General features: G+C 42.3%; 1 protein-coding gene across 4 annotated transcripts in view; it reads left to right on the plus strand.

The window, feature by feature from the left end:
* Nucleotides 1-19,854, plus strand: part of angptl6 (angiopoietin like 6) — a 107,765-nt gene that overhangs the window by 45,098 nt on the left and 42,813 nt on the right. For all 4 annotated transcript variants that reach the window (XM_062971335.1, XM_062971336.1, XM_062971333.1 and 1 more), the window contains exons 2-4: nucleotides 11,904-12,545; nucleotides 15,169-15,358; nucleotides 18,808-18,998. In XM_062971335.1, coding sequence (XP_062827405.1) covers nucleotides 11,973-12,545; nucleotides 15,169-15,358; nucleotides 18,808-18,998 — 954 coding nt within the window. In that variant the 5' untranslated portion in view covers nucleotides 11,904-11,972. The remainder of the gene's footprint in view (nucleotides 1-11,903; nucleotides 12,546-15,168; nucleotides 15,359-18,807; nucleotides 18,999-19,854) is intronic.

Raw genomic sequence — 19,854 nt, forward strand, 5'->3', positions numbered from 1 at the left:
GCTCTCAAGTCAGGGAGTAATAGTTTGATCTCTTCATCACAAAAGACTCTGCTGGGAAAGATTTGATATTGGGCTAAAAATCTCCTCATCCTAATTAACATCAGAGGAATGGTGGATTGTTTAAAATTCAGCAGGATCCGCTTTCGGATAGGGTCTCCTGGAAGCCATTCAACAGCATTTAGATCTAGTTGTCCTTGTTGGCAATGAAGAAGTTTCCCCAGGGAGTTTTTAATTGCTTTCCTGGTATTCTAAGAGCCCACATTATATCTGTTCTTATAGATATTAAGGGTATCCGCTTCGGTTGTAATAAATGCTTGGATTTGACTGGAGGTAGGTTGTTTATGGAGCCCCGGTGGCAAAGTGTGTTAAAGCACTGAGCTGCTGAACTTGCGGACCAAAAGGTGCCAGGTTCAAATTCTGGGAGCGGAATGAGCGCCCGCTGTTAGCCCTGCCAACCTAGCAGTTTGAAAACATGCCAATGTGAGTAGATCAATAAGTACCACTCCAGCGGGAAGGTAAAGGTGCTCCATGCAGTCATGCTGCCACATGACCTTGGAGGTGTCTACAGACAACGCCGGCTCTTTGGCTTAGAAATGGAGATGAGCACCAACCCCCAGAGTCAGACATGACTGGACTTAACGTCAGGGGAAAACCTTTACCTTTACCTTAGGTTGTTTATCTTCAAGGTGCCCTTAGCAGTTGTCCGGTCTCTGCACCTTGTCTTATCAAAAATTCAATGGTTGCTGTTTTGAGACTCAAGCACGCCTGTTCCACAGGGAATGGAGGTGGAAGGATTATTGCCATGATTATTGATACCTTGCTGAATACTTCTGCCACGAAGCTACAGAAGCCCTCTATTTCGGCCTAGAACTGTTTTATCTCCTTGTTTTTAACATGTGATGTATGTATTGATTGTATGACTGCTTTTCATGTTTGATTTTACAATGTGTAATTTGTCACTGTTTTTATTATTGTTGTGAGCCGCCCGAGTCCCCTCGGGGAGATGGGGCGGGATATAAGAATAAATTTATTATTATTATTATTAAGGACTAAAGTCATGTTTTTGCATAAGGATCTCCATGTCACTTTTTAACTTGTTCAGCTTATCTTTGATACCCGATAGCTGATCAAATATCAAAATTACAGTTTGTGCTGTGGTCAAGCATTGCTTTGCAATGAACTCTGTTGAGTTATCCCATTTAGGCATTTCCACCTTCTGAGTGTGATTGTTAGTTGAGCTTTTAGGTTTTGGTTGCATTTCAGGCTCCCTGCAGCCTGTGTCTGGGCTAAGTACATGTGGAAGCAACACCTGTTAGGATCCCAATTCATGGCTCTGGCCTTTTTCCAGCTCCTCTCCAAAAGACAAGGGTAACTGTACTGACAGAGTTTCTCCTTCCAAGATATCAAATCTATTAGAAGCAAAAATGAGGTTTGTTTCACTTACATTTTCTTTCCATGCAAAACAATCTTCAATTCTTGGCTGTTTGGTGTGTTTTGGCTGAGGGAAAGAGCCTGGATTAAAGCCAAGCTGTTTTCTTCTTTTCCGTTTTCCCATTGCTCCTTTTAGCAAACTTTCCTTGAGCTTCAGAGACTTTTAGCTGACCCTTATTATTTAGGGTAAACTTAATGAGGATGTATTAGATAAGATAAGATAAAATGAAGTTACTTTGAAAGATTGGTACCGTATATACTCGAAGATAAGCCGAGGTTTTCAGCCCTTATTTATTTAAGGTCAAGCCAGGCAGCGGAGCCTGGAGGCCACAGTATGTTTTCTTTTTCAAAACCTCCCTTCTCCACTTCTCCTCCCAGGCTGGAGTTATCTTATTTTTTAAGAGAGAGAGAGAGAGAGAGACAAAGGAATGTTTTCAAAAGCGAAAGGAGAGTGAGTGAGATCCTCTTGCAAGTCAGGAAGAAAAAAAATATTGCATGGGTGTAAGGGGAAGAAAAAGAGAGACTCTTGCAAATTTGCAGGATTTATTATTATTACTATTATTGCAAGAACATTTGAGTCAATAGGGAGGGAAGGAGGGAAAGAAGAGCAATAGAAGGTGTGTATTTCTTTTTATTCCTAAGGAAACAAAAATGGGGTGGATTTTTTTGGGAGAGGAAGGGAAGTTTTAAAAAGTCTTTTCTGGCTACTTTTAGAGTTTGAAAAGGGATAAATAAAAGAGGTGGGAAAGGGGAGGAGAAAAAAGGCCAAAGTTGTTTTTAGGAGGGCTTTGCTTGCATTTCTTCCTTGGGCAAATGCATGCCCCAAAGCTTGTAAATAATATATAGATTTCCCCCTACAAATACATTAATTTAATATATGAATTTTCCCCTCATATGTTTGCAAGCCTCTGCAAGTCCTATAAAGATATAATTCTCTATATATAGAGCAATATCTAGATCAGGGGTCCCCAAACTAAGGCCCGGGGGCCGGATATGGCCCATCGAAGCCATTTATCCGGCCCCCACGGCACAGGGGCAGAAGGGGGTTGGGCTAAATGACCCAAGATGTCTCTTCTTCTCTTACAACCCATTATTATTATTAATATTATTATTATTATTATTATTATTATTATTATTATTATTATTATTAGAAACACAACAAGATGAGTCCACAGCAGACACTCTGCTGGCTGTTGAATTGGATCACACGTCGGACACTTCCCAAGTGTCTAGGACTGTGTGATGTATCGGCGAATAATGTGCGCAGATCCCAGTAAGGTGGCCTTCTGCAGCTGGTAGATGGTAATTCTATCAGCGCCGATTGTGTTTAAGTGCAGGCCAAGGCCTTTAGGCACTGCACCCAGTGTGCCAATCACCACTGGGACCACCTTGACTGGCTTGTGCCAGAGTCTTTGTAGTTCGATCTTTAAATCCTCATATCGTGTCAGCTTTTCCAGTTGTTTCTCCTCAATCCTGCTGTCACCTGGGATTGCAACATCGACAATCTATACTTTGTTTTTTAACACGATTGTGAAGTCAGGAGTATTGTGTTCCAAAACCCTGATTATTATTATTATTATTATTATTATTATTATTATTATTATTATTAACATTGAGGCTGGGTGGCCATCTGTCAGGGATGCTTTGCTTGTGCTTTTGGTGCACAGAGGCAGAAGGGGGTTGGACTAAATGGCCCAAAGGGTCTCTTCCAACCCTTATTATTATTATTATTATTATTATTATTATTATTATTAACATGTAAGCTGGGTGGCCATCTGTCGGGGTGCTGTGCTTGTGCTTTTGGTGCACAAAGGCAGAAGGGGATTGGACTCAATGGCCCAAAGGGTCTCTGCCAACCCTCTTTTTATTGTTGTTGTTGTTGTTGTTGTTGTTGTTATTATTATTATTATTATTATTATTGCTCGGTGGCCAACCATAGTCCGGCCCTCCAACGGTCCGAAGGATTGTGAACTGGCCCCCTGTTAAAAAAGTTTGGGGACCCCTGATCTAGATAGATAGATATTAATATAGATATAGGCCTTTTAAATATGCACACACACACAGATGTCTAGATAGATGTAAACATAGATAAATGGGACTTGCAAATATTGCAGGAGGGAAATGCACAGAGGATTTGCAAAACTTTCAGGGGGAAATGCATATGTGAAATTAGTATATATAATTATAGAGCTATATCTAGCTCTGCATTGATTATATAGGCACTGAATGTTTGCCTGTTACTATGTTGGAAGCCGGCCTGAGTCCCCATGGGGAGATAGATAGAGCAGGATTGTTGTGACTGCGCCTTCGGGGACTGTGGATGATGGTGGTGGGATCAGGAGAGGAAGGAAAAACCCTCTCGAGGAGGGCTCGTTGGAGGATTTGCACAGAAAGAGAATTAGGGATCTCAATGGGTAGTCTTCTGAGGAAGATTCAGATGGGGAGTCTGTGGAAGAAATGGATGCTGGGGAACAGGTGGTGGCTGAAGAAGTGGGCACTGACTGGGCACGGGCACCGGAGATGCCTGGGGAGGAATCGGGGCCCATGGATACTGCTGACACTGGGGAAGCTTGGGTACCTTCAGGAGCAGACCCCACTTGGTCTACTTGGAGGAGTGCTGTTGCATTAGCTGCTGTTGCCTCCATTGTCTTGGCTCTTTGTGTCATTCCGTTTCATGGACCTTGAATTGATAACTACTGGACCTTGGGCCTTGAACTGGAACTCGACTCTGCTTCTGCCTTTGCTCCCTGATTTGTGACTACCTACGGCTCTCGACTCCTGGCTGGCCTCCCGACCCTGTTGCTGCCTCCTTTTCTGACCCTGGACCGACCTGACGATGTACCGGTTTGACGACATTTCCTTGCTCTGTCCCTTTAAATCCCAAAGCCTGGTGTTTGCCTCTGTAGCGGCTTGGAGCCGCTCTCTCTCTCCTTTTGCACCAGCTTCCAAAGTTTGTTTACAAGCTGCTCAGTGGAAAGCTCCTTTGCCCAGTTTGGGTTCTCCGTTTGGAGTTTTAAGTTTACATTGCTAGTTTGGGATTTTGAGGAGTTTTTTGGGAGTTTCCAAGTCTTTGCTTTGTTTTGGCTGCTGATTCTGAGTCAAACTGAAGAACCTTTAGTTTAATCTGGATTATTTGCTTGAATAATCCAGTTTATTTGTTAAAGCATAGCTTTTGATATATTTTTGTTTGGACTGCTTAAAAACACTGAAAGTTAAGTGTTTTAAGCCATCTTTTATGTTTGTGACTTGTTTTGGGCTATTTCTTGAATAAACTCTGTTTTGCTCTCTAATTGGCGTCTGACTTTTGACAAGGATACAAAGGAAGTTGTTGTTATTGTTGTTGATGATTATAATGATGATGATTATTATAAAGTTATTGATACCATATTGCTTTTGTTGACTCTACTTATGCACTTACAGAGTTAGCTTGCTGTTTTTATCAAAAGTCAGATGCCAATGGAGAGCAAAACAGAGTTTAATTCAGTTATAGCCCAAAAAACAATTCAACAACATAAAAATGGCTTAAAACACTTAACATTCAGTGTTATTAAGCAGTTTAAACAAAGAAACGCCAAAAAACGTGAATTGGCGAATAATCCAGATTAATCGGGAATATAATCCGGATTAAACTTAAAGTCCTCCAAATAAGCCCAAAAGTTCAGAGCGGACTTAAAAAGAACATACAAAGTAAAGTAAGCAGCTTTGAAGCCCCAAAAAACCTCCTAAAGCCCAGAAGTACAAAAGCAACTTTGAACCTAAACAGGAACCAAAATTGGGCGGAAAAGCTCTCAACTGAGAGCAGCTAAGCAAGCGGAGCTGAAGGACATTGGCGGGCCAGTGGCAACCGCTGCAGAGCAAAACGCCAAGCCAGGAGTTAAAGGAGCAGAGAGAGAAGCGTCATCAAACCAGTCCGAGGACTGGATGGGGAGACAGCGTCAAACCGGCGCAGGAGCGAAGCCCAAGCCAGGAGTTTAAAGGTGCAGGACGTCAAGCCAATCCGAAGTCGGAGTGGGGAGACAGCGTTAAACCACTACAGGAGCGCAGGCCAAGCCAGGAGCCCAAGGAGCAGAGCGTAGAAGAGTCATCAAGCCGGTCCGAGGTCAGGATAGGAGACAGCATCAGGGTCAGGAAACAAGCCAGGAGTCAGGAGCAGAAGGCAGCCATGGAATAGAGAGCGACGCTAGGCAGCGTTAGGGCAAAGAGGAGAGCTGAGCCGAGTTCCAGTCCAAGGTCCAGGGATTGAAATCATCAAAAGGAGATCCACAACGCGGAATGGCACAGAGAGCCAAAGCAACGAGGGCGAACAGCAGCTAATGCAAAATAGTAATAACAGTGCAGTCCAAGAAAACCCACACAATTCCAACCCTCCGTTGCAGAATAACCAAACTTACATCTGTTGCAAAGTCCCAGTCCAGTCTTCAGTAACACACAGGAAACCCAATGGTGCCCAGCAACACCTTGCCACACGTAAAGTATAGTGGCCAAACATCCCCAATTTATCCAGGTCTCCCTGGGTGTCCAAACCTCTAACGCCCAAGGAACAGGTGTCCCAACTTATCTGAATCAGAACTCCACACAGCCAACGCCCTTGGGTCAGGCGTCCCAAATTCTTCATCAGAGTCCCTGTCATCTTGCCCACGCCCGACTCTATCCACACCTGTGGACCCACCCTCATTCCTCCAAACAGACCAAGTGGGATCTGCTTCTGAAGGTACCCAAGCCTCTCCAGCATCAGCAGCATCCATAGGTCCCGATTCCTCCCCAAGCACCTCCGGTGCCCGTGCCCAGTCTGTGCCCACTTCCTCCGTTTCCACCTGTTCCCCAGCATCCATTTCCACTTCAAGATCCCCACATGAATCCTCCTCAGAAGTCTCCCCATTAATTTCCCTGACCCTCTTCCTATGCAAATCTTCCAACAAGCCCTCCTCGCGAGGGTTTTTCCTTCCTCTCCTGATCCCACCACCATCATTCACAGCCTCCAGAGGCTCATCCACAACAGTTTTTCTTTAAAATACGGTAAATATTCAAAAAACATTATGCCTCAGTTAATGTAATTTTATTGGTATCTGATTTTATTTTGAAATTTATCAGTAGCTGCTGCATTTCCCACCCTCGGCTTATACTCGAGTCAATACGTTTTCCCAGTTTTTTGTGGCAAAATTAGGTGCCTCGGCTTATATTCGGGTCGGCTTATACTCAAGTATATACGGTAATTAAAATCTGCAAACCTCAGGAGCTCTCTCCCATGCATCCTCTCCTGCCAAAAGTAGGAAAGTATTTCCATTATTATTCTTCATAATATTTAACCTTCTCGGTGTTAAATACCACTTCCAAATTAGTTTATAAAAATTTTCTTTTATTCTAATTGACATGTTTTTTAATTGTCTTGTTTTCCATATCTCCTCCCATTCTTTTTACGTTGTCTTTGTTCCTACTTCCTCCTCCCATGATTCTCTTAATGTTAATCTTTTCTTTTTTTCTATGTCTTTAATTAGTATTTTATACATTTTACTTGTTGTTCCTTTTAATTGCTCACTATTCTCTCTTTTTAATGCTTTTATTATTAATTCCTCAAATTGCGTTATTTGTTTTCCAGTTGTATTTCAGGCCCACCAGTTTTCATTCCATTTTTCTAATTGAATCCAATGAATCCAAGAAGTATTTATTCCTCTCAATTCTTCTCTCATTTTTACCTTTTCCATTTTTTGTTTTATCCAATTCCCTACCCTTTTTAGTTCCCTTTTTTCTAATTTTTTATCTAGCGTTCTTTTTAGTTCCTTTGGGAAATCTTTTCCCATTATTATTGGCATTAAAACTGAATTTTTATTAATTCATTGTCCTTTATATTTACTCCATATTTCCATTATATTTTAATGATATATTTCCAATTTGTTTTATCTCTTTCTTTGAGATTTCTTTAAAGAATATGTTATCCTTTCTCCACTCAGCTGCCTTATTCCCTGATTCCATCTATTCCAAACCTTCTAATGCTTTTCTGTTAAGCCGCTTTGAGTCTCTTTCGAGGGAGATAAAGTGGAGTATAAATAACAACAACAACAACAATAATAAATACCCTGCTTTGATTAGTGCTACTCTGAAAATGTATACATGCTCATTCAAACTCAATCCCTATTTAACTAAATGGGGCTTAAATCCCAAGGAACTGTGTATAAGGCAATTGCAGAAGTGATTGTTTATGGTAAGAGGTAAGCCTTATTTTGGCAAGCAAATGCAGCCTGGTAAGGCAATTTAGCTTAGCAAATAAGAGGTTTGGACTGGGCCTGGTAAATGAATCTCTTCCTAATCCTTATGAGACACTACTATGGAGTTTATATTTGTCTAAGTTTTGCTGAGCTTTATAAGGTTTTAGAGAATCTTAAGTACTTCAAGGTGTTATTTTTGAGCCTTGGTTTTGCAAAGGTTGTTTTTAAATTACCATAGTGATCTACTTAATTCAAAAGCAGATTAAAAAAAACAACTCAATATTATTAACTTCCAAGTGAAACTGGGTGACCTTGGGGAAGTCACACTTTCTTAACCTCAGGAGTCAATTGCTGAACAAATCTTGCTTTAAAAAACCCATGATAGGTTTGCTTTAGAGTCACTATCAGCCAGAAACAACCTGACAGCGCACAATAACTGTGCTTAGGATTTTCCTGGCATCGTTGCAAGATGTCTAATACTTTCCTACCCTTTCTTCTTCCCCAGTTTGACTGAAGGAGGCCGTGTCCAAAGATGGGAATTATTTTTGTAACAGGGACCCATAGCTATGGTTTGCATTTTGCTATTTTAATCTTCCTTGCCCCTCTTGAGATCTGGCGTGAGAACAAGAACAAGGGCCATGGGGGTTTAAAGCAGCAGAGATAAGCAGCATCTGGCCCTGCTTGTGGGGCCTGGGAATGGATGCTTTGTTTATACAGGAACTAAAAGTCAGACATTTGCCTTAGGATGTACTACTTGTCTTCCTCAACCTCTCACTCTATCCCTCCCTTTGAATTTGAACATTACTCTAAGATCTCTTTCATATTGCACAATATATCACTTTGATACCACTTTAACTACCATGGCAACATATGAGACTGAAATTAGGGAGGGGTATTTATAGTGCTCACTTTTGATCATTCCTCAGTGCCTTTGACCAAACTTCAAATCCCAAGATTCAACCAGATACAGCTAGGACAATAAAAATTAAATCTCAGTCCTGCAACTGTATACTGTAAAAGAGATCTAAGGATCTCATCACATTGAGATCATTGTGATAGCGGGGAGATTCACCATGGATTGTGGCAAATCCAGTAGGCGGGTGGGGAACCTGTCCCCCTGTGCTACATATTGTCCTTTACCTATTCCATGGGGGAAAGCATTGCCACCCAGCTTCCCCCCCATGCTTCTCAATGAAAACAGGGGAAATCTCCCGTGTTCTCGCTGTTCTCCACATACCAAATTCCCAAAACATGTAGACACAGTAACTTGGAGGAAAGGGTCCACAACTTTATTTTGAATAAAGTTGTGAACAGGGTTGGCCCACACATGGCTCTGGATTTAGGCATCTGATTCTGGTGTACTCCTATGTACGAGCAGGAGCAAGGTGTGCTCCACATACCAAATTCCCAAAACATGTAGACACATTAACTTGGAGGAAAGGGTCCACAACTTTATTTTGAATAAAGTTGTGAACAGGGTTGGCCCACACATGGCTCTGGATTTAGGCATCTGATTCTGGTGTACTCCTATGTACGAGCAGGAGAACCATGCTGTGGCTTCTGTCCAAGTGGGATCGCATATCTGGCTGGGTAATGTGGCTCATCGATCTATAGGTAGATTAGAAAATGCCTGGATCTGACCTCATATGGGTGCCAAGCCAATATGCAGTAATAATAGTAAAAGTTGTTGCCTATATTTATCCAAATAAATGTCTATGTGTAATCTTTGTAAGCAGAGCTGAACTTGACCCGAAGCCTTCAATGTAGCACAGACATCACCTTTGGCATATGTTCAGTTTTTCCTCCAGTCACATATAGGCATAAGGATTGTGTAAAAGCACAAGAGAAGCCAAATCAATTCTTGTTCTCATATTTAACAATGTGGACTCCCATTACTTTGTGTGTGTGTGTGTGTGTGGAAAGGAGTTGTTTTCAGAAGTGTTCAGCTACATATCCAAAGGTAAAGGGATGCGAAGTCATTATTTTCTTTCTTCCTTGAGCACACTGTTGTTTGTTTTATGTTGTGCATGTGCATGCTTTCAAACCATCTGTCAGCTTATCTGATCCCAGGGAGTTAATTGCTTTTTAAAAACAGCATGCAGTACTCAGATGTGTTTTGGTTTTCTAAAATACGGTTAATAACATCTGCCGTTTGTTGGTGGTTTCCCATCCAGTTATTAATCAGTGCTAACCCTTCTTAGTTTCCAAGATCAGATAGGATTTTAGATGGGCATATACCCATCTAAATTTCATCTCTGGCGAACACAGGGTTATGTGTGCCTGTATAGGACAAAAGAATTGCTTGTGTGTCTGTATATACACATATCACATCTTCTCTCAAACAACCACTTTCCACTTTTCTTTAAAACCTGTCATCTGTCTCCAGCTGAAGTATGTGATGCTGTTGAATTCCAGCTAACCTAATGTGAACCACAGAGCAGCAGCCCAGAAGTAGAAAGGATATAAACCGTCTGCTTCACTGGTGATGGTGAGGACTTTAATGCTATTTCCTGAAGCAAACTGGATCCATTTCCTTGTATATAGCCAAGAGTGCCTGGCACTGAAATGCAAGACTAAGCCAGCCAAGGCAATATAGACTAGAGCAACACCCAAACTTAAAATATTGAAACACCAGGTTTTTCTGCTCACTTGCCATTTTCAGGGAGAAAAGATGTGCAAACAAAGCATCAATCCAGCTTTTCATATCCACAATGTATGGCAAGAAGCTATCTAGTTTCCCAGTCAGTGATAAATCCTTTTAGTTTCCTTTGAGGGAGAGGATTAGCATTTAATTGTTTTCATAACAATTTGTGTATTTACAAATAGATAAGCAAATTTTATTTTAAGTAAAGAGACTTCCTTAAAAAGGTAGCAGATTTACAGAGAGTGATTCATCCATCTTCACACAAGTGTGGAACCCAATTCCGATGAGAGCTTTGAAAAAATATTTTTTCAGATCACTGATTTTGGATTTCTCTGGCTCACTGCTTCTTATACTGTGGGTCCCAACTCCAAATGGGATCCCCTGAGCTCAGTGTTGGGGCCATGAAAAATTTGGCAACAGTAAAGGTTTTCTGAATGTCACTTGGGATCTCATCAGATGGCCCTTTGTAAAGCAGGGGATAGCAGGGGAAATCGTGGGGCAGTGTAGGGAACCTGCCTGGGTGTATTCCCTACCATTCTCTGCCTTCTCACGACATTTCCCCACTGTCTCCCACTTCCTCTTTAGTTCCTCTCCTTTTTTGGATGAGGAGTCGGGTGTACATCTGATTCCTCTGGGCTCCACTGCCTCAACTCTGCCAGCACAGAACCCCACAGAGCCCTGCTGGAAGTAGCCCTGCATCAGAATCCAATGGTAACAGTTAAAGTGGCCAGCTTTTGTGCTGCTTGTCGGCAAAAAATGACATCATAAACTTAAGGGAATGTTTACCTGTACTTAATGGTATCTGTTTTTGTGTGATCATTTTTTTCCGGTCTGTTGATCATGATAAATTTCATTCGGCCCTGCATCATGTCATGGGCTACGGGGGACTCTGTGCCAGCAGCACAGAGAAGCAGGGAGAAGACTGTTTTAGACATTTATATGAATGTATTATCCAGTGTTTACAGTGGACTCTGCAAAAAATGTTTCAGCTGTACCTCATAAAAAGGGGGACCAAAAGGGGTCCCGAGTGAAAAGGTTTAAGAGGCCCTGCTCTAACTAACAGGTAATCCTACCAGTTTGACTAGGCATTTGGTGAGCTATGGGAGCGAGTGTATAGTACTGATTTGAATATTGGACTATGACACTGGAGATCAGAGTTTGAATCCTTACTTAGCCATGGATCCCCATTGGGTGATCAAGGGCAAGTCACACTTTCCCAGCCTCTGAGGCAGGCAAAGAAAAAGCTGAACAAAAGCTTGTGATAGGTTCTCCTTAAGGTCTACATAAATCATAAACAACTTGAAGGCACTCAACCAGAAGTTTAAAAAACCTAACTTTTCCAGGTTGTGGTTCCGTTCTAAAACAAGGCAGAAATTCTCAGTAGAAGTCCATCTTTTCAAATGGCAAAGTCTGTTTTGTTCCCTCAGCTGGGAAGAAAAAAATATTCTTAAAATGTTGGTGTATATTTCATACTAACCTGAGTTATTCAGAATTCAAATTACTGCATTATGTTGGCTCTCAGTGTTGCCTTAGATTCCCCATTTGGTCAGAAATTACCCAAAGGCACGCAAGAATATCAGCAAAGACAGTATCAGGCCTAAAACTCTTGCTGTTTTATTTTGTAGGTCATCCGTGGAAAAACACTTTGTTCCTGATCCATTTTGCTGTTAGCTGCTGACTCTTCTCCTGCCCACATGGCATTTCAGTACTTGATAGTGGTGGTGGTGGTGCTGGACTTGGCCAGGCCAGTTTGGCCAGGCCCTGAACCACTCACCGGCCCGAGGTGCACCTACACCTTCATTTTGCCTCAACAGAAGTTCACGGGGGCTGTTTGTTGGAGCAGCGTGCGGCCTCCCCAAGACCCTCCGGGCCCAAATCGCAGTGAGGTGGAGGAGCTGCGCTACCAGTTGAGCCGCCAGCAGGCCCAAATGGATGAGCTCCGGCAGCTGGTGGCAGTGGATGGGGCAGTAGTGAGCGAAGTCAAAGCACTGCGTAAGGAGAGCCGCAACGTCAATGCCCGTGTCACTCAGCTCTACACGCAGATGCTCCATGAGATTCTCCAGCGGCGTGAGCGGCCCGTGCCAATATCCCACCTGGAAGGGAGGGTGGCTAATGCTTCTGCAGAGGCCCTGAGGGTGGCCACCAATTATCGCCAGCTGGAGGGCAAGTACCAAGCCCTGGCTGCACTTGTCAACAATCAGAGTGCCCTCATCAGCCGCTTGGAGAGGGAGTGCCAGCAAGGAGTGGGCAACAAGATGCGCCCGCAGGTACTAGTCGGGAGGAAGTGGAGCAAGCTTGATATATGAAGAGAATGCTGTAAATGAAGTGTATCTTGATTTCAGTAAGGCTTTTTACAAGGTCCCCTGTGATATCTCTGCAAAGAAGCTAAAAAAGTGTGGGTTAGACAATGCAACTATTAGATAGATTGGGAATTGGCTGACTGGTCAAACCCAAAGGATACTCACCAATGGGTTCTCTTTAAGCAGAGGCTGGATGGCCATCTGTCGGGGGTGCTTTGAATGTGATTTCCTGCTTCTTGGTAGGGGGTTGGACTGGATGGCCCGTGAGGTCTCTTCCAACTCTACTATTCTATGATTCTATGATTCCTGAAAAGAAGTAGCTAGTGGGGTACCTTTAGGTGTTATCTTAGACCCAGTGCTGTTCAGCATCTGTATTAATGACTTGGACAAACATATAGTGGGCATGTTTATCAAATTTGCAGGTGACACCAAATTGGGGGAGATGGCTAATAATCCAGAGGACAGGATCGGAAATCAAAATGAATTTAAGAGATTAAAGAGCTGGGCCAAAATTAACAAAATGAATTTCAAGAGGGAGAATTGTATTTCACTTAGGCACTAAAATCTAAAATTCATCAGTGGATGACATCTGGATTTATAGCAGCATGGTATGAAAGTAATCAAGGGATCTTAATAGATCACAAGCTGAACATGTGTCAGCAGTATGGTGTGGCAGCTGCTTGAAACAGTCAGTGTAATTCTAGGCTGCATCAATGGGAATATAGAATCTAGATCGAGGGAAGTCATAGTCTCAGTCTATTGATCATACCTTCCCTGGGATACTGAATCCAGTTTTGAGCACCATTTTAAAAAAACTGCAATGTGTCTGGAGGAGGGCAACAAAGTCATGCACTGTGAGGAGCAGCTATGTGTGTTTAGCTATGTGTGAAAAGAGTATTAAAAGGGAACATGATAGCCATGTTACCTGAAAGCATGTCATATTGAAGATACAGCCATCTTGTTCTTTTTCTGCTCCAGAGACTTACATGGAGCAATGGATTCAAACTGCAGGCAAATAATTTCACCTAAGCATTAGGAAGAACTTCCTGGTCATAGCTGATCAACAATGGAATATGTAGTCTTGGAGGGTGGGGGAGTTTCTTTCTCTGAAAGTTTTTAAAGAGAGACTGGGTGGACATCTGTCAGGAATGCTTTGCTTGTATGTTCCTGCATGGCAGGCAGTTGGACTGGATGACCTTGGGATCTCTTCCAACTCTATGATTCTATAATATGAACCTCATTGCAAAGGGTGGAAAGGGATATGGCCGCAGGATTCTCAAGAGTGGCAATGGCTAGTGGGTGGCATGGGCCCCTTTCTCCATATATAATTATTGTGGAGTCATAAAGTTGGACAAGGCTCCAAGACCATCCATTCCAACCCCATTCTACCATGCAGGAACACAAAGTAATCCAAACTGATGGCCATCCAGCCTTTGTATTAAAATCTCTAGAGCAGTGGTTCCCAACCTGTGGGTCCACAGATGTTTTGGCCTTCAGCTCCCAGAAATCCTAACAGCTGGTAAACTAGCTGGGATTTCTGGGAGTTGTAGGCCAAAACACCTGGTGACCCACAGGTTGATAACCACTGCTTTAGAGAAAGAGACTCCACAATATTCAAAGGCAGGATCTTCCATTGTTGAACAGCTCTTACTTTCAGGAGCTTCTATTCAAGTGAAACATCTTTTCTTGTAACTTGAACCACTGGGTTATACCATATTGATTGCACTTTAACTGCATACCCTTCAACTGATCAATCTTCTTTCCCTGCACTTTTAAAGCTTCATTTTAAATGCCTCAATTTCTTCCTCCTCCTCCCATCCTCCCTTGTCCTCAGCTTGTTTTAGTTGCTGCAAAATAATTCAAGGTGGAAATGTAGTTTGCCCTCGTTCGCTTTGCAGGGGAGAAAAGAGGAAGCAACAGGAGTCTTTCCCTTCCCAGCTGGCTCAGGCAAAAGCAAACTGCTATAGCTTCCCCTCCTAGCAAGTGTGTCCTTCCTGGTTAATGACTGTTGCCATCTTGGCTGCAATTTGATATCACATGACTATGTGGGTCCTAGTTCTCATCTATGAAATATTGGTGGATATGTCATTTCTGTAGCTGTCTTATACAATCTTGAGATTCGTACGTTGGTGGAGAAAAATTAGAGAATCTGATAAAGAATTCAAATGATGTGGAAAAGCCTTGGTAGTTGAAATGGTATGATTCTATAGCAGTGGTTCCCAACTTTTTTTTGACCGGGGACCACTTGACCGGGGATCACTTTGACCAGGGAACACTTTGACCAGGGACTACTCTCCAACATTAGTACCAAAAGGGGTGGGGCTGGTCAGCTCTGCAGAAAGGAGTGGTGGGGGGGGGAGAGAGAGAGAGAGAGAGAGAGAGAGAGAGAGAGAGAGAGAGAGAGAGAGAGAGAGAAGAGGTTCACAGACCTGATTTTTGTTTTCACAGCTCACAGGTTGAGAACCAGGATGTTCTACAGGATGAATGGGAACATGGTCTAAATCTGGGGACTGTACCAGTCTTCTTTGGCTAAGGGGGTAGGGATACATGCACTGTGGCTGTGAGCTAAGCTGCTCTTCTCTTTCCACAGCCACCTCTGGTGCCAGTGGTGCCTCACAATCCCATAAATCTTGCCAATGAGAGCAGAGTCCATTTTGATGGCATCAATGATATCCAAAGGGACCAGACTGCAGCGGCCCAACCCTGGCCATCAAACAACGCTTTGGTTGCATTGGATGGCACAGTGCTGCCCCCAACCGTTGGGCCCACCAAACCCACAGGTGAGAGGTCACAGGGAGCTGTTTGAACAACCAGGGAGATGGAGCGGGGTCAGAGGTAATTGAAGTTAAGCACAAAGCACTATTTCTGAAAATGATGGATGGAATGGTCCTCCATAAAAAAGGTCACGGAGCATGGGAATTTTGCTTTTTTACCCTAAAACCTCTCAAGACCTCTGTCAAAAAGTAACTTCTCCGGGCTCTGCCTAATCATAGGTCTGTCAGTGAATATTAGAACAATCTAAGGTGCTTGCCCAAATAAAAATAATGTGTCCGTTATCCTTTGGTAAAGGTGAGAGGTTGTACAATCAGGCCTCCACATTGGTGCGGTTTACATTTGAAGAGTTGATTATTAATGGATTTGAATAATATGTTCTCTCTAGGAATTTCTAAGTCCTCCAGTATGTGGTCAAATTCCATCATAGAATTCTACTGGAGGATCAAGAGATTCTGAGACAGAACCCTTTTCTAGGCATTTGTGGGTCTTCCACTGTGATTCTGTAACCAGTTTCCTGCAGATGTTGACCATAGAGTTACACTGGGGGACCTAAAGATTCCTATAAAAGTGTTCTCTCAGGTTATAAAAAGAGTGTTTTCTTATTTGTGCGTTCCTCATGTTTATGGAGATCCTGTGCCTCTAATCCCAGTGAATGTGGACGGCTTATTACATTTATATTTTCTGCCACATATTGATAAGTATTATTCCTGTTCCTTCTCCCAGATTTTCCTCCTGCTTCTCCTTTGGACCAGCTGTAGCCCAGAGCCAAATAAACACGAGCCCAGTCTTCAAAATAAAACCACCCTTTCCTTTCCTTTCCTATTATTTTGCTGCATCCTGCTGTCTGACCTGATGCTTCAGAGTTTTTGGCAAAACATGAAACAGCCAGCTTTTGGAGGAATGCCTGTGATTTACTGACAGGGTTTTGTAGCAGAGAAGGACCATAAAGCAAAAAATGCAGCGCCACTCAAACATATGAGGTCTTGCTGGAGAAGAAACAGCCCAGTCCTCCTTTTCCTGGATTCAGAAAGGAATTTGAAAATTTCTTGGACTGAAGGATTCTAGGAGACACAATCTCTATTGAACCAGCTATAAAAAATTTAAAGCCTCTTTTCCAGAGATGTTTTCAATCCTCCAAATCAATATTTCTTCCTAAATACTTGGCCCACGAATTCATCACAGTTTTCATTCGATTGTCTTGTGAGTTATATTCTAAAATATATTTATATAGTCTGGAGATTAGGGCTTTGTTATCCTTTTCAAAAATGTTCTCTATCTCCGATTTTCTAGTTGAAAACCCTATCCTTACATCTTTCATAAATCTATCATGTCATTGATAGAAGCAAAACGAGTTGAGTTTCCACTGCTCTTTTCCTTCGATAAGATACTCCCTATAAGTTTCTGATTCTACATGAGTAGTTGGTCTCAGTACTGCTTCCAATGGTCACAGCCATAAAGGAGTTTTTTGTTTTGTTTAACCCCATTCTTATACATTTTCCACGTTTCTAGATTACCTCTTATTATATGTCTCTTAAACTCCTTATTCACCTTGTCCTTTTCTACTATTGATAGGAATACCACCTAAATCTTAGATTATGGCTCTCTAAATTGAGTAACTCACTGTTCTTCAGTTTGATCGTTCCTTAAGCCAACTGAAACTTGCTGGTGCAATTAGAGAAAATATGTATAAAATGTTTTATAGAAGCTGTATGACTCCAGAGTTAATGGTCAAAATAGATAAAACTTGTCGAGAGGAATACTGGGGGTGCAGGATGCAGAATTTTTTTCCACGTCTGGTGGGCCTGCAATATAGTACAAAATTTTTGTAAAAAGGTAGTATAGAAACAAATAATATGATTACAAAAAAGTTTAAGAACAACTCTGAAATGTGTATTTTAGGATTATTCAGAAAGAGTATTAGCTTTGTTGCAGCAAGACTAACAATAGCAAAATCTTGGAAAGGGGGAAAAGAGTTAACCATTATAAATTGGAGAGATAAATGACTAGAGTATATCCAAATGGTGAAGCTAACAAATGATATTAAGGTAAAGGTAAAGGTTTCCCCTGACGTTAAGTCCAGTCATGTCTGACTCTGGGGTTGGTGCTCATATCCATTTCTAAGCTGAAGAGCTGGCGTTGTCGGTAGACACCTCCAAGGTCATGTGGCCAGCATGACTGCATGGAGCGCTGTTACCTTCCCGCCGGAATGGTACCTATTGGTACTCACATTTGCATGTTTTCGAACTGTTAGGTTGGCAGAAGCTGGAGCAACAGCGGGCGCTCATTCTGCTCCCGTGATTTGAACCTGGGGCCTTTTGGTCTGCAAGTTCAGCAGCTCAGTGCTTTAACACACTTTGCCACTGATATTAGATATTAGAGGAGGAAATAATGAAAAATTTGCAGATAAATGGAGGCAGGCATTTGGCTATCTGGAAAGGAAGACAAAGGTAGATTTGAAAGTAACCATAAAGGGAATTTATTAAAATAAGATACAAGGCTAGATGGTGGTTAGATATGTGATCCACACTGAGTGGTGTCAGAGGTCTTGGGTGATGCGTTCACAGGTGTGGGGTAAGAGAGGCAGGTATTTGATAAGAAGTAATAATTGTACAGTTAATAATTACTTTGCATATGATTTGCATTTGATTGCTGTATAATGTCTTGTTAATTTTTTCTTTTTATGCATGCCTTTTTTCTTTGTTCTTTTTTTCTTTGTTCTTTTTTCTTTGTCCTTTTTTCTTTTCGTTTGCACAATAAAATAAAAATTTATTTAAAAAGATATAATCTTTAAATAGTAACTTTTCTGAGCTCTGGGTATGTATAAGCTATGCTTTAAGGGAAACGTATTGAGGACTGCCTTAACAGGTGGTAAGAGACCCATAGTTTACATATTGTACATAGAAAGAGGTATATATAGGCTTTTCCCATCTTTGGCATCTTGGTGGCTTGTTTCGGTTCTGGCCACGAGCTTTTGTTTGTAAACTTCCTCCTTTGATTGAATCACCGGCATTTTTCTAGCATTTCCTTATGGGTGCCTTAAAATACCTCCCCACTTTTAAGCAGTACCTATTTATCTACTCACATTTGCCTTCAAACCACTAGGTTGGCAGAAGCTGGACTAAAGGCCAGGAGCTCACCCTGACCTGCACTTCGAACTGTCAACCTTTGATTGACAAGATTTACTGCCGCTGCTATGCTAAACCTGCTAAACCTATGCTAAACATGCTATGCCCTTGAGTTTGTGAGGTCCCCCCCTCCCTAATGGAAACCTGACACTGCCACAGAACTGGGGATTGTGTTTGGACTGTAATTGCCTTCATCCTTTGTAGTGGTTGTGCTGGCTGAGGCCAATGGGAATTATAATCCAACAGCATCTGGAGGGCCACCCTTTCCTTAGCGATATACTTACATTGTTCAATGCATAATAACTCCTGCTTTTTCATCTTGGCCCCAGGGCCCTGGCAGGACTGTCAAGCAGCTCAACAGGATGGACAAACCAGTGGCATCACCATGCTGCAACCTACAGGTGCCCGGGGCATCATCCAGGCCTGGTGTGACCAAGAGTATGATGGAGGTGGTTGGACTGTCCTGCAGCGGCGGCAGGATGGGTCGGTCAACTTCTTTGTCACCTGGCAGCACTACAAGGTGTGAGCAGGGTGTGACAAGCTGCTGTTTGAAAGGCTGAGCTATAAAGGACAAGGTTGGGCTGGCAAGTCTGTGTGATACAGCCTGAGATTGTATAGTTGGGCTGAGAACTAGACCTCTGTGTCATAATGCTAGAATTCATTTTCAGAGCGCCTGTCTTTTCCTGGGGGTCTGCGTTCAACATGTTTGTCATAAGTAACATCAGCAGTTAGAAGGATCATAGCAAGGATCACAGCACAGAGTTTGTCCAAGTGAAAGGTCACAAACTGTTTCAGAGATGCAGATTACTATATGAACTTGTGTATTATTTTGACCTGCTGTATGAGTTGAGGGCAGGTTTTGGGGCCAAAACTATGAATTTTGATATGGCCCATAGATGCCACCTCAATGGTGCAATCCCTGGGTCAGTTGTGCCTGGCTGCTACTGTCATTTCTTTACCTAGACATTCAAAAAGGCCAGAACAATGCCACAGTGGCAAGAGTTGAAGGGACTGGTGCTTCTTTTAAATTCTCCCGGGATAGACTAAGTTCTTGCTTTTTGCCCACTCTGCTCAGAGAAAGATTCGATTTCTTTTAAAATAAGAGTTAACTTACAGAACTTTCATTGACCCCAGCTAAGTGGATCCAAGTTTTATTTTTGACGTCAATTTCTATACTTATGCATGCATATATACATATAAGTTAATTCCAGCCTTAAGGGGTAGAGACAGTGCTGAGCCTTGGTTAGCTCTGGGCTGTGGGCTGGAATGGGATGATGTGAGCATTTATGGTATATGTTTGTGTACACACAAATGTGCTTTAATGATTTTCTGCTGTGAAATGATTCCACAGATAATAGCTCTACCGGCTGCACAGC

This window comes from Anolis carolinensis, chromosome 2 (assembly GCF_035594765.1).
Source record: "Anolis carolinensis isolate JA03-04 chromosome 2, rAnoCar3.1.pri, whole genome shotgun sequence".
Lineage (NCBI taxonomy): Eukaryota > Metazoa > Chordata > Lepidosauria > Squamata > Dactyloidae > Anolis > Anolis carolinensis.